Below are 15,757 nucleotides of genomic sequence, written 5' to 3' on the forward strand. Positions count from 1 at the left end.
TTCCTGTGATGTATATATTTCCACACTGTTGAAATAATAATGTGAACATGATATTGCCCTTTTAGTGTAAGAGCTGTTTGAAAAGACTGCCTCAAATTTCAGCCTGTTTGGTGGGATGGAGTTTGGGCCTGCCTGGTAACATCATGAGGCTGTCAATGTGTGAAGAGGGCTTGCAGTTGCTTCACAAATCACCTAGCAACCGCACCAAGCGCCATGTAAGGAAGTCCTTTTGGAAGTCCACCAAAAACTCTGAAATCTTCATCCCTAACTACGTTTTCAGACAAGATAGAACGGCCAAAGGGGGCGGTGTTGCAATCTACTGCAGAGATAGCCTGCAGAGTTCTGTCCTATCCAGGTCTGTACCCAAACAATTTGAACTTCTACTTTTAAAAATCCATCTCTCTAAAAACAAGTCTCTCACCGTTGCCGCCTGCTATAGACCACCCTCGGCCCCCAGCTGTGCTCTGGACACCATATGTGAACTGATTGCCCCCCATCTATCTTCAGAGCTCGTGCTAATAGGTGAGCTAAACTGGGACATGCTTAACACCCCAGCCATCCTACAATCCAAGCTTGACGCCCTCAATCTCACACAAATTATTAATGAACCCACCAGGTACCACCCCAAAGCCGTAAACACTGGCACCCTCATAGATATCATCCTAACCAATTTGCCCTCTAAATACACCTTTGCTGTTTTCAACCAAGATCTCAGCGATCACTGCCTCATTGCCTGCATCTGTAATGGGTCAGCGGTCAAACGACCTCCACTCATCACTGTCAAACGCTCCCTGAAACATTTCAGCGAGCAAGCCTTTCTAATCGACCTGGCCCTGGTATCCTGGAAGGATATTGACCTCATCCCGTCAATAGAGGATGCCTGTTTTTTTTTTTTTTAAATGCCTTCTTCACCATCTTAAATAAGCATGCCCCATTCAAGAAATGTAGAACCAGGAAAAGATATAGCCCTTGGTTCTCCCCAGACCTGACTGCCCTTAACCAACACAAAAATATCCTATGGCGTTCTGCATTAGCATCAAACAGCCCCCGTGATATGCAACTTTTCAGGGAAGTTAGGAACCAATATACACAGGCAGTTAGAAAAGCTAAGGCTAGCTTTTTCAAGCAGAAATTTGCTTCCTGCAACACAAATTCTAAAAAGTTCTGGGACATTGTAAAGTCCATGGAGAATAAGAACACCTCCTCCCAACTGCCCACTGCACTGAGGATAGGAAACTCTGTCACCACCGATAAACCCACTATAATTGAGAATTTCAATAAGCATTTTTCTACGGCTGGCCATGCTTTCCACCTGGCTACCCCTAACGCGGTCAACAGCACTGCACCCCCCACAGCTACTCGCCCAAGCCTTCCCCATTTCTCCTACTCCCAAATCCAGTCAGCTGATGTTCTGAAAGAGCTGCAAAATCTGGACCCCTACAAAATCAGCCGGGCTAGAAAATCTGGACCCTTTCTTTCTAAAATTATCTGCCGAAATTATTGCAACCCCTATTAGTAGCCTGTTCAACCTCTCTTTCGTGTCGTCTGAGATTCCCATAGATTGGAAAGCAGCTGTTGTCATCCCCCTCTTCAAAGGAGGGGACACTCTTGACCCAAATTGCTATAGACCTATATCCATCCTACTGCCTTTCTAAGGTCTTCGAAAGCCAAGTCAACAAACAGATTACTGACCATTTCGAATCCCACCGCACCTTCTCCACTATGCAATCTGGTTTCAGAGCTGGTCATGGGTGCACCTCAGCCACGCTCAAGGACTTAAACGATATCGTAACCGCCATCGATAAGAAACAATACTGTGCTGACGTTTTCATTGACCTGGCCAAAGCTTTCGACTCTGTCAATCACCACATCCTCATCAGCAGACTCAATAGCCTTGGTTTCTCAAATGATTGCGTCGCTTGGTTCACCAACGACTTCTCTGATAGAGTTCAGTGTGTCAAATCGGAGGGCCTGTTGTCCGGACCTCTGGCAGTCTCTATGGGGGTACCACAGGGTTCAATTCTTGGGCATCTCTTTTCTCTGTATACATCAATGATGTCGCTCTTGCTGCTGGTGAGTCTCTGATCCACTTCTACGCAGACGACACCATTCTGTATACTTCTGGCCCTTCTTTGGACACTGTGTTAAAAACCCTCCAGACGAGCTTCAATGCCATACAACTCTCCTTCCGTGGCCTCCAACTGCTCCTAAATACAAGTAAAACTAAATGCATGCTCTTCAACCGATCGCTGCCTGCACCTGCCCACCTGTCCTGCATCACTACTCTGGACGGTTCTGACTTAGAATATGTGGACAACTACAAATACCTAGGTGTCTGGTTAGACTGTAAACTCTCCTTCCAGACTCACATCAAACATCTCCAATCCAAAGTTAAATCAAGAATTGGCTTCCTATTTCACAACAAAGCATCCTTCACTCATGCTGCCAAATATACCCTAGTAAAACTGACCATCCTACCGATCCTCGACTTCGGCGATGTCATTTACAAAATAGCCTCCAATACCCTACTCAAGAAACTGGATGCAGTCTATCACAGTGCCATCCGTTTTGTCACCAAAGCCCCATATACTACCCACCACTGCGACCTGTACGCTCTCGTTGGCTGGCCTTCGCTTCATAATCATTGCCAAACCCACTGGCTCCAGGTCATCTACAAGACCCTGCTAGGTAAAGTCCCCCCTTATCTCCGCTCACTGGTCACCATAGCAGCACCCACCTGTAGCACGCGCTCCAGCAGGTATATCTCTCTGGTCACCCCCAAAGCCAATTCCTCCTTTGGCCGTCTCTCCTTCCAGTTCTCTGCTGCCAATGACTGGAACGAACTACAAAAATCTCTGAAACTGGAAACACTTATCTCCCTCACTAGCTTTAAGCACCAGCTGTCAGAGCAGCTCACAGATCACTGCACCTGTACATAGCCCATCTATAATTTTGCCCAAACAACTACCTCTTCCCCTACTGTATTTATTTATTTATTTTGCTCCTTTGCACCCCATTATCTCTATTTCTACTTTGCACTTTCTTCTACTACAAATCTACCATTCCAGTGTTTTACTTGCTATATTGTATTTACTTTGCCACCATGGACTTTTTTGCCTTTACCTCCCTTATCTCACCTCATTTGCTCACATCGTACATACTTATTTTTCCACTGTATTATTAACTGTATATTTGTTTTACTTCATGTGTAACTGTGTTGTTGTATGTTGTCGAACTGCTTTGCTTTATCTTGGCCAGGTCGCAATTGTAAATGAGAACTTGTTCTCAACTTGCCTACCTGGTTAAATAAAGGTGAAATAAAATAAAAATAAATAAAATAAAATGTTGGAAGAACAAACTCAGTTTGTTGAAAGTCCTCCAATTGTTGACATGGCTGGCTGCGTTTTTCTACCATCGGAAACGTCAGGAAGATTGCCCATTATTTTGTTTTTTCTAAGGACCTAGAAAACTGAGGCAGTGGGAGAACCTATTCAAGTAAGTAAATATATTGAAAGTGATCAAAAGTTATGCATTATCTAGCTTACTACAGAAACTTAGTGTGCAGGCTAACTCAAATGAGCTGCTAACATAATGTTAGATAGTTAGCTAACTTTACATACGGTATAACGTTACCTAGCTACGTGAATTAAATATCACTAGCTTGCTAACTTCATATTAGCTAGTTAGCTATCTTGATGTATTTATCGTTTCAGCCCCAAATGTATTGGTTGGTAGATAGCTAGCTAACGGCCATGGAAGAGGGTGACAGGATTAGCTAGCACTTCCAGCTGTCACAAAGGGCAGAGTAGGCTACTCTGGATAGAGCAGGTAAATTTGTGGTAGGGCATTATGAAACTATTCTCCAGTTCCTAGCGAGAAAAACTAATGACAGCGAGATAAAGCAACTTAATATTCAGGGATGTCTAACTTTTATAATGCAGCGTGATGTTTTCTGTCCTCAGATACAGAGAGCCATCAAATCCTGTCTGCAGATGAACAGGTGCCAATGAATGTCCCAAGAGAATAAGGGTACATACAGTGCATTCGGATAGTATTCAGACCCCTTCCCTTTTCCCACATTTTGTTACGTTAGTCTTATTCTAAAATGTATTAAATACTCCCCCCCCATCTACACACAATACCCCATAATGACAAAGTGAAAACAGGTTTAGACATTTTTGCAAATATACAAAACACAGAAATCCCTTATTTACCTAAGTATTTAAACCCTTTGCTATGAGATTCGAAATTGAGCTCAGGTGCAGCCTGTTTCCATTGATCATCCTTGATGTTTCTACAACTTGATTTGAATACACCTGTGGTAAATTAAATTGATTGAATATGATTTGGAAAGGCACACATCTGTCTATATAAAAGGTCCCACAGTTGACAGTGCATGTCAGAGCAAAAACCAAGCCATGAGGTTGAAGGAATTGTCCGTAGAGCTCCGAGACAGGATTGTGTCGAGGCACTGATCTGGGGGAAGGGTAGCAAAAAATGTCTGCAGCATTGAAGGTCCCCAAGAACAGTGGCCTCCATCATTCTTAAAAATGGAAGAAGTTTGGAACCACCAAAACTCTTCCTAGGGCTGAGCAATCGGAGGAGAAGGTCAGGGAGGTGACCAAGAACCGATTGTCACTGACATTGTTCATCTGTGGAGATGATTGTCCTTCTGGAAGGTTCTCCCATCTCTGCAGCACTCCACCAAGCAGGCCTTTATGGTAGAGTGGCCAGACAGAAGCCACTCCGTAAAAGGCACATGACAGCCTGCTTGAATTTTCCAAAAGGTTCCTAAAGTACTCTCAGACCATGAGAAACAAGATTCTCTGATCTGATAACCCTTTGGCCTGAATGCCAAGCGTCACCTCTGGAGGAAACCTGGCACCATCCTTGTGGGAATGTTTTTTAGTGGCAGGGACTTGGAGACTAGTCAGGATCAAGGGAAAGATTAACAGAGAAAAGTACAGAAAGATCGATGAAAACCTACTGCAGAGCGCTCAGGACCTCCGACTGGGTCGACGGTTCACCTTCCAACAGGACAACGACCCTAAACAGAACAGCCAAGACAACACAGGAGTGGCTTCGGGACAAGTCTCTGAATGTCCTTGAGTGGCCCAGCCAGAGCCCGGACTTGAACCCTATCGAACATCTCTGGAGAGACCTGAAAATAGGTGTGCAGCGACGCTCCCCATCCAACCTGACAGAGCTTGAGGGGATCTGCAGAGAAGAATGGCACGCATGTATTTGGAATTTCTCGTAATCTTTTAGCATCATACCCAAAAAGACTCAAGGCTGTAATCGCTGCCAAAGGTGCATCAACAAATGGTCTGAATACTTATGTAAATGTGTTCAATGCCAGATATTTTTATGCAACAAGGTCTGAGTGGCACTTGGAGGTGCTAATGAAGATGGTTTGCCTAAGACTACCAAAATTACATTAAACACATTTAGCATACATAGTCAAATTGTAAAAAGAAAATAGTTGACCTATAAGAATACATTTTATTCAATGGGGCTAGGCAAAGCAGAGATGACAATACTTTTCATTTTACCCATATAACAATATAGCTTGTTAAAGTACAATACATTTACAATATCATAAACAATAGTTTTACACCTTCCAAATTACATTTTATATATTAATATGGTGTAAGGGGGCACTTTTTCCATGACGACAAGGTGAAGGTGCTCTACTCAAATGGCACAACAGAATCGTTTAGATTGATCAAAGCACAGCATATAACAACCATGTTGTATAATTGAGGGATGTCTCCTTTCATATCTGGAAAATGGCGAAGAAGTAGAAACTGATGCTGCTGCAGCATTGCTCATCTTCACAGTGGTAATCCAGTTGACATGGGTGTCTTGATAGGTCAGCTGGTGAACCTACATTAGGACAAATTAAAAGCCCACCTGATTTTAGAATGTCACCTATACCACCAGTGCTCTTAATTGTTTGGTTGTGTTTAATTCGTTCAGGTGTTTTAGTGTCCTAAAAATTAAATTTGTTGGGCTTGAACAACCAATAGTCGGTACAGGTTGTGCTATCCCATTGAGGCCTTTGTCCTATGCTGCAATGTCCATACATTTTCCTTCCTCTTATGAATAAAGTTCAACAAATTATCTTAGTTTTATCATATGAATATGATAACCACAAGTTCTGGCAATAATGTCCTCTGGGCTGTATGGACATAATATTGTACAATTTGCATCTCCCATTTTCATGGTCATGGCTAGAAGGGATCCAGCTTTTGTCAAATTAACGTCATATTTGACATTTCGTAGCAGATTATGATCATTTAGGCAGCAGGTTAGGAAAAGGGTTAGCTAAAATGTACTTTTGACAAAAGTTGGCTCCCTTTTAGCAAGGACCCTTTTTTCATAGGCCTAGATTACATGGTTACATTCAAGACAAGGTTGTTTTTATTGATCAGTAGTGTAGGCCTCTGCTACCATCGTATGAAAAAAGATTCTGAAAATGTCACCAGTCATAAAGTGTAGTAGAATTGCATGAAATGTTTATCAAAGGCCACATTTTCCCAGGAAAGAGCTCTGATATAGCATATAAACCTATACCACTACGCGCTTATTAAATAGCCTAAATTATTACTATCCAATCTACTCATAACATTAGGAATAGTAGGCTTGTCTGCAAATATACGATGATAGAGGCATGCAATCCTTTGTTATAAAGGGGCATTTTTAATGGTGAAAAATAGCTTCCCCAAAACTTTAAACTCACATGACACATGTTAGTTGCTAGACTACAAGCCATCTAGCTAGCTAATTTTGGCTAACTTAGTGTTGTTGTTAACACTTGGTTAGCATAACAGCCAAACTAAATTCGAAATCGTTCAGACTTGACTTACCAGTGATTAAATGATCGTAACAGACCCGTTACTGATAGCTGTCTGGGTTCAGGTCTTGACAGGCAAAAAGGTTTCTTCTCTTATCTGACAGTTCTTGAGTCTTACCTTGGTGTCACCAATGGTGTTTCATGATTGCGGGGATTCTGTAAACATATTTTTTTCCTGTTGGCTTTCCTGTCCTGTTAGTGAAGGCAAATACTCTATTTGATAGATCAAATAGTTTTAGGCACTGTTATTATGCAGTTTGGGGAAGCCACTCAGCTGTTGTTGTCTGACGAATTAATGCGGTGGTTTCCAACGTGGCCACCAGGACGCTTTTTATGTTAACTGCAAGCCCTCTATAGACCAATAAGAAAGAGTTCCAAACCTCTCTGCCAATAACAGCGTTTTCCGTTTCCCCCTCCCCACTCAGACCACTCCAGTCCCAGCAAAATTATTGCATGAGAAATTGCTCTCTTGTTTTCAATCACAGTAAGGTACTTCATTGTTACCCAGAAAATATTTGATATTGAGATTTTTTTTTAAAAGTCTGCATTTGACCTTCAAACCATGGAGATCCTATTAAATTAATATAGCTGCATTCCAAGCACACCCTCTCCCCTCAAATTAAGTGGACACATCTGATTAGAGTTGACACTTGCAGGGCGAGTGAAGAATTAATTAATTTTAAAAGGACCGCTCTTGCCCGGATATTTGTCACTCGTTCATCCCACGGTTGTGTTTTCAGTCATCATGGAACTATTGTGTGTGCCTTACATGCGCTACAGTCAATTATGATTGCATTTCATATCTTGACTAGAAGACAACGTATCCTCAGACATCGAATGTTAGCCATCCTACTATATCAGGTAAATCCAAAGTTACAATGTATAAGTGTGATGTCAGGGAAAGTTATGTTCGCAAGTTAACGTTTCCAAAAGCTAACCAAACAAAAACAGAATTACTTTTATGATACGTGTTTGAGCCGTCATGTGCATTAGCACTATTTCGAACATATTTACATTCGTTTTTACTTACTTGTATGTTGACTTCTCCATATTAATTTTGGCTTTACATTTTGGCATACTTTTCTTAGCGGATGTACAATCATCGCGAATTTAATTATGGGGCATTTCAGGCCCCAAAGTTGACATAATTTTACACTCGCAAACTCCATTAAAAACGAGGGCTGAGAGGCTTACGTTGCAAACTTCCCCTGCTTGGCGAATCATTTGGACTGATACAAATATGGCCCAAGGGCATAGGACTGAGTGTTTAGGGCCGAGGGCTGTCTACTTTGAGTTTGAAATGCAGCCTACGTCATAAACCCTCAAAGTTCCACAATGGAATAAATGGCAGCCATGTTGGACGTATTGGACAGGGATAAATCCAAACCAGTCTAATTGGAATGAATGGCAGTAGAGCCATAATCTTGATTTTACTTATGCGGGGAAAAGTCATGTGATATTAGAAATTGTGTAATAGAATTATTGTCAACCTAAAATATTGTAATAGAATTATAACAGTTTATGGTTTTATACCAAATTTCTGTATAAATGGCCTCTAAAATATGTAAACAGCTGACCTTTATTCCATCATAAGAAGGTTCATGTCCATTCTCGTATTCTAATTCTATGTACTTTATTCATTTTTATGAGAACCTGTAGTCTGGGTAGCAGTCTGTTTACCTAGCATTCCACTCCTTGTTGTGCTAAATAGACTGACCTTTCTGCCATCTTCAAATATGAACATTCTATCACAGTTTCTAAACCATACTGTACTGTCTTTGATTCTATCATTAATGAGCTCAGGGAGAACAGAGGATTTAATCCTGATTCGATAAAACTCACAGCTATCATCCCATCACAACGATTATGCAAATATTGGAACTCTATCACTTTTTTTCCTCCACAGATCATGTTGGTATGCAACTGTTTTTTGTTTGGTTTTATCTGGGTAGTGGACAGTCACAAAAGCAATGTTGTGTATAAACCCTGGATGACTGACAGGGGGCACTGTATTGAAGCTGCCACGCAGCCACCTTGGCACTCTTCAATTTAAAAAAATATATTTAGGACTCTATAGAAATGCATTTATTAATGTCTACATTCGTTTTTGACACGTTTATTCAATTTGTCACCTTAATGCATACTTTTAAATTACAGTGAGGTAAACATTTAAAATTTAGACAGCAGTAATGTTACTGTCCCCACTACAACAAAAAAGATACTTACTGTAAATACATGTAATTTTGTCCTTAACATTTAATTATATTACTGTACAATTCCATTCATTCATATGGAGGACTGCTCCTGCTAGGAAGTGCCAATATGGGTGACCGGTGGCCTGTCAATGGCCAATCATTAGCATCAGCAAACCAGGGTTTATATACAGTTGAAGTCGGAAGTTTACATATAGACATAGGTTGGAGTCATTAACTCGTTTTTCAACCACTCCACGAATTTCTTGTTAACAACCTATCGTTTTGGCAAGTCGGTTAGGACATCTACTTTGTGCATGACACAAGTAATTTTTCCAACAATTGTTTCAGACAGATTATTTCACTTAATTCACTATCACAATTCCAGTGGGTCAGAAGTTTACATACACTAAGTTGACTGTGCCTTTCAAACAGCTTGGGAAATTCCAGAAAATGATGTCATGGCTTCTGATAGGCTTATTGACATCATTTGAGTGAATCGGAGGTGTACCTGTGGATGTATTTCAAGGCCTACCTTCAAACTCAGTGCCTCTTTGCTTGACATCATGAGAAAATCAAAAGAAATCAGTCAAGACCTCAGGAGAAAAAAAATTGTAGACCTCCACAAGTCTGGTTCATCCTTGGGAGCAATTTCCAAATGCCTGAAGGTACTACGTTCATCTGTACAAACAATAGTTTGCAAGTATAAACACCATGGGACCACGCAGCCGTCAAACTGCTCAGGAAGGAGACGCGTTCTGTCTCCGAGAGATGAACGTACTTTGGTGCGAAAAGTGCAAATCAATCCCAGAACAACAGAAAAGGACCTTGTGAAGATGCTGGAGGAAACGGGTACAAAAGTATCTATATCCACAGTAAAACGAGTCCTATATCGACATAACCTGAAAGGCCGCTCAGCAAGGAAGAAGCCACTGCTCCAAAACCGCCATAAAAAAGCCAAACTACGGTTTGCAACTGCACATGGGGACAAAGATCCTACTTTTTGTAGAAATGTCCTCTGGTCTGATGAAACAAAAATAGAACTGTTTGGCCATAATGACCATTGTTATGTTTGGAGGAAAAAGGGGGAGGCTTGCAAGCCGAAGAACATCCATCCCAATCGTGTAGCACGGGGGTGGCAGCATTGTTGTACGGGTGTTTTGCTGCAGGAGGGTCTGGTCCACCTCACAAAATAGATGACATTATGAGGCAGGAAAATTATGTGGATATATTGAAGCAACATCTCAAGACATCAGTCAGAAAATTGAAGCTTGGTTGCAAATGGGTCTTCCAAATGGACAATGACCCCAAGCATACTTCCAAAGTTGTTTCAAAATGGCTTAAGGACAGCAAAGTCAAGGTATTAGAGTGGCCATCACAAAGTCCTGACCTCAATCCCATAGAACATTTGTGGGCAGAACTGAAAAGGCCTGTGTGAGCAAGGAGGCCTACGAACCTGACACAGTTACACCAGCTCTGTCAGGAGGAATGGGCCAACATTCATCCAACTTATTGTGGTAATCTTGTGGAAGGATACCCAAAACGTTTGACCCAAGTTAAACAATTTAAAGGCAATGCTACCAAATACTAATTGAGTGTATGTAAACTTCTGACCCACGGGGAATGTGATGAAAGAAATAAAAGCTGAAATAAATAATTATTTCTACTATTATTCTGACATTTCACATTCTTACAATAAAGTGGTGATCTTAACTGACCTAAAACAGGGAATTTTTACTAGGATTAAATGTCAGGAATTGTGAAACTGAGTTAATGTATTTGGCTAAGGTGTATGTAAACTTCAACTGTACGTCATTGGTCAAAAGTTGCTAGCACACAAAGTTCTCAAACTATACTGAACAAAAATAACTTAACATGTAAAGTGTTGGTCCCATGTTTCATGAGCTGAAATTAAAAAATCCCTGAAATATTCCATATGCACAAAAAGCTTCTTTCTCTCAAATTTTGTGCACAAATTTGTTTACAGCCCTAGTTGGTGAACATTTCTTCTGTGTCAAGATAATCCATCCACTTGACAGGTTGCACGTTGCGTTTTATATGTGTTCAGTATAAATACGTACTGCAATTCCAACCACAACGTCTTAGCTTTGATTTTGTTTTTGACTTTGTTGTTAAAATTCAAATTCTATTTTCGAGACTCCACGTGTTGTCGTGGGATTATGCTTTGTTTAACAACCAATCAGTAACTCCGTCACAAACCCAATACAAGAAGTGAAGTGGAATATTATGCCATGTTAAAAACAACTGGGAAATGTCCGACATCTGACTTCAGTGCGTTCATTACAACTGGGAACTCGAAGGAAAAAAAGAGTTCTGACTGGGAAAAATCGTTGTGAACGGTCATCCAACTCGGAATTCCAAGTCTGAAACTCGGGCATATTTCTAAAGCGCTGACTTTCCGACCTGAATATCACAGACGTCATTATTTGACCTCGTTTTTTCCCGAGATCCCAGTTGTCCTGAAAGCACCATTGGCTAAACAGACTACCAGTTACTAAACCGGACCCCATGCTAGACAAGATCCTGTACTGTCAACAAACGAAAACTTCATTTTAGCTCGTGACTGCAATGTTACCATGGATACGTCTGGTTTACAAACACCTCTGGGCTGTCAAATTATATTGCAGCCCAATTGAAATAGCCAATCATGACTTCTGAAGTTTACCTGGAAATCGTGGGTTTGATGAAAGAACACCATTTTCAAATTGCGAAGAGCATTGCCGAGGTAACTTTCAGCTTCAAAGTAAAGTTTAAATATAGACATTCTGGCAAACCAACCAGGTTAGCTAGCTAGCTAAGGCTATCCAGCATGAGCACTGACAGACTGAGCAGACCAAATCATGTTTTATGTCAACACAGGGACTGAAACAGAAGTTTCCCACCTCGTTTTTGGATCCAACAATTCGTCCATTACTCGAATGTGACTGGCATGTGTATCTAACCAATAAGAAAAGGGTGGGTATATTTTGAGTATATGTATTTGAATAATAGACTTAAATGCAGAATAATGCTTCGCTAAGTAGTGTGATGTATGGCTTGAGCTGTGGTGTGCATTAGTCAACATTAGTATTATGAATTGTTGAGTTAAACTGCATCCTTTAACATTTTCAAACCAAGGAGCTGAAAGGGGAGGTGTGGCAGTTCTCCAGCAATCTAATGTGTTTCGTGAATGGTTGTCTCCTTGGCAACGAGAAGGACCTGACCAGCTGGGCTGAGAAGCAGTGGGAGTTTACACTTATCCGTCCACATGCACTATACCTGGCCCTCGCTGACGACTACTACTCTAAACACCTCAACAGCACTGGGGCAAGTCTAGTCTACACACTGTACTTGCATAGGATTAGGATAGTGTGACACCATAGACCATGAAACACACAGACAGACAGTGCAGTTACTACAGCAAGCCCCATGGCCCTAAAGTACTTTATAACAGTGACATCATACCTACAACATGACATCCTCTCTCGCTTCCACCACAGCACACGTTTGTCTACATGGACGTTTCGATCCGAGGGGAATCGGTTGGGAGATTACTGTTTGAGGTGAGACTGTCATTTGTAACCATTGATCTGACTGGACCTGAATGGTTAAAGAAGTTGGTCCAGAGTTGTATTGACAGCGTGGGTCTTCTGTCTCCCCAGCTGTTTACAGAGCTGTGTCCGAAGACGTGTAAAAACTTCCAGGCTCTGTGTACAGGGGAGGCAGGCCTGTCACAGAGTGACTTAATGCTGTCCTACAAGGGTTCTGTGTTCCATCGTGTGGTGCCCAACGGCTGGATACAGGGGGGAGGTACGGTCTACCAGGTCCTCTATCTGAAAGTCACTCCTATAGGCCTACATTGATAAGAAAGGACATACCTGACTGTATTTGACTTGCCATTGAGTCCATACTCTATCTGTTTGCTGTCATATCGGTAAGTTTTAATTGAGTCATCATACGTCAATATTTACTTTGTCAGTACACAGACACACACCACTTGATGTCATATTTCCCTATTGCAGATATTTCGGCACCAGGCAAAGGCAACGGAGGGGAGTCAATCTACGGGCCAACTTTTGAAGGTATAGACACAGGCCTTACAAATCAAGTTACTACTCTACAGTATTAATACACATGCCTAGGGAAATGTATTCGAGTAAGTAAGTATAGGGAGATGTATTAGGATGTATGTCTATTTACTGTCTCCACACTAACATGTACCTGTGGGATCTCTGCTAGATGAGAGCTTTGCAGTCTCCCACAGTAGGAGGGGCATCCTGGGAATGGCCAACCAGGGTCCTCATAGCAACAGCTCTCAGTTCTACATCACCCTGCAGCCCGCCTTTTGGATGGACAGAAAATATGTGGCTTTCGGGTGTGTACGTCTCTAACGATGTGTGATATAGTGCTGTTAGTTGAATGAATTGTATGTTTGTGTACTGCTATAGTGTAGTGTTTGTACTGCTTGTGTCTCGGTTTTGTGTGCGAGCCTAAAGGTTTAGAACAATCTTTTGGGTGTCAACGTTTAACGACCTCTGTGGCGTTGGGACTGATATACTGTATGTCTGTATTTTGTACCTGATATTCAGATGTTTTCATATTCTCTTTGTTTTGTAGTCAAGTGGTTGAAGGCACAGAGGTTCTGAGGAGACTTGAGGAAGTCCCAACCTACAATGAAAGACCCAAACAAGACTGTAAAGTAGCAGACTGTGGAGTGTTTGAACCCTGACATTACCTTAACTGCACATTTTTATTAAAACCCAGTTTGACATAACTGGTCCAGCTCTATTTTATTCTTGGTATATTCAGTTAAGCTCAGTTAATTAAAGCTTTAGTCACTGGGGAATTGGATTTGTAATAAATATACACAGTACCATTCAAAAGTTTGGACAGCTACTCATTCAAGGATTTATTTATTTGTACTATTTCCTACATTGTAGAATAATAGTTTAGACAAACTATGAAATAACACATACGGAATCATGTAGTAACCAAAAAAAGTGTTAAACAAATCAAAATGTATTTAACAAAGTAGCCACCCTTTGCCTTTGACAGCTTTGCACACTCTTGGCATTGTCTCAACCAGCTTCACTTGGAATGCTTTTCCAACAGTCTTCAAGGAGTTCCCACATATGCTGAGCACTTGTTGGCTGCTTTTCCTTCACTCTGCGGTCCGACTCATGGTTGGGGGATTGTGGAGGCCAGGTCATCTGATGCGGCACTCCATCACTCTCCTTCTTGGTTAAATAGCCATTGCACAGCTTGTAGGTGTGTTGGGTCATTGTCCTGTTGAAAAACAATTGATAGTCCCACTAAGCCCAAACCAGATGGAATGGCATATCGCTGCAGAATGCTGTGATATCCATGCTGGTTCAGTGTGCCTTGAATTTTAAATAAATCACTCGGTGTCACCAGCAAAGCACCCCCCACACCATCACACCACCTCCATGCTTCACGGTGGGAACCACACATGCGGAGATCATCCGTTCACCCACACCGCATCTCACAAAGACACGGCGGTTGGAACCAAAAATCTCAAATTTGGACTCCAGACCAATGGACAAATTTCCACCAGTCCAGTCCATTGCTCTTGTTTCTTGGCCCAAGCAAGTCTCTTCTTATTGGTGTCCTTTAGTAGTGGTTTCTTTGCAGCAATTTGACCATGAAGGCCTGATTCACACAGTATCAAATGTCACATGCGCTGAATACAACAGTATTTCACCTTACAGTGAAATAATTACTTATAAGCCCTTAACCAACAATGCCGTTTTTGAAAAAAATACGTGTTAAGTAAAAAAGGGGGTACCGGTACAATGTGCGGGGACGCTGGTTAGTCGAGGTAATATGTACATGTAGGTAGAGTTAAAGTGACTATGCATAGATAAAACAGAACAGGTGATGTGGACACCAAGGAACTTGAAGCTCTCAACCTGCTCTACTGCAGCCCCGTCAATGAGGATGGGGGCGTGCTCGGTCCTCCTTTTCCTGTAGTCCTCAATCATCTACTTTGTCTTGATCACGTTGAGGGAGAGGTTGTTGTCCTGGCACCACACAGCCAGGTGTCTGACCACCTCCCTATTGCCTGTCTCATCGTTGTTGGTGATCAGGCCTACCACTGTTGTGTCATCGGCAAACTTGATGATGTTGGAGTCGTGCCTGGCCATGCAGTCATGAGTGAACAGGGAGTACAGGAGGGGACTGAGCACGCACCCCTGAGAGGCCCCCGTGTTGAGGATCAGCATGGCGGATATGTTGTTACCTACCCTTACCACCTGGGGTGGCCCGTCAGGAAGTCCAGGATTCAGTTGCAGAGGGAGGTGTTTAGTCCCAGGGTCCTTAGCGTAGTGATGAGCTTTAAGGGCACTATGGTGTTGAACACTGAGCTGTAGTCAATGAACAGCATTCTCACGTAGGTGTTCCTTTTGTCCAGGTGGGAAAGGGCAGTGTTGAGTAAAATACAGATTGCATCATATGTGCATCTGTTGGGGCGGTATGCAAATGTGGGTCTAGGGTTTCAAACATTTTGGGTAGCCTTCCACAACCTTCCCACAATAAGTTGGGTGAATTTTGGCCCATTCCTCCTGAAAGAGCTGGTGTAACTGAGTCAGGTGTGTAGGCCTCCTTGCTCGCACACGCTTTTTCAGTTCTGCCCACAAATTTTCTATAGGATTGAGGTCAGGGCTTTGAGATGGCCACTCCAATACTTTGT

At 42.0% G+C, this 15,757-nt stretch overlaps 1 protein-coding gene across 3 annotated transcripts; it reads left to right on the plus strand.

Annotated features, from left to right (window-relative positions):
* The first annotated feature begins 7,413 nt into the window (after nt 1-7,413).
* ppil6 (peptidylprolyl isomerase (cyclophilin)-like 6) lies at nt 7,414-13,926 on the plus strand. 3 transcript variants are annotated; one of them, XM_014205490.2, is made up of 8 exons: nt 7,414-7,717; nt 11,929-12,024; nt 12,187-12,375; nt 12,549-12,611; nt 12,711-12,858; nt 13,071-13,130; nt 13,288-13,423; nt 13,666-13,926. In XM_014205490.2, the coding sequence occupies exons 1-8, from the start codon at nt 7,643-7,645 to the stop codon at nt 13,775-13,777; spliced, it is 879 nt and encodes a 292-aa protein (XP_014060965.1). In that variant the 5' UTR covers nt 7,414-7,642; the 3' UTR covers nt 13,778-13,926. The 3 variants fall into 3 exon arrangements, with proteins under 3 accessions (XP_014060965.1, XP_014060966.1, XP_014060964.1); XM_014205489.2 differs by lacking the exon at nt 7,414-7,717 and adding an exon at nt 11,284-11,794; XM_014205491.2 differs by lacking the exon at nt 11,929-12,024 and having other exon boundaries at nt 7,494-7,717.
* Nucleotides 13,927-15,757: the final 1,831 nt, after the last annotated feature.

This window comes from Salmo salar, chromosome ssa06 (assembly GCF_905237065.1).
Source record: "Salmo salar chromosome ssa06, Ssal_v3.1, whole genome shotgun sequence".
Classification (NCBI taxonomy): Eukaryota; Metazoa; Chordata; class Actinopteri; order Salmoniformes; family Salmonidae; genus Salmo; species Salmo salar.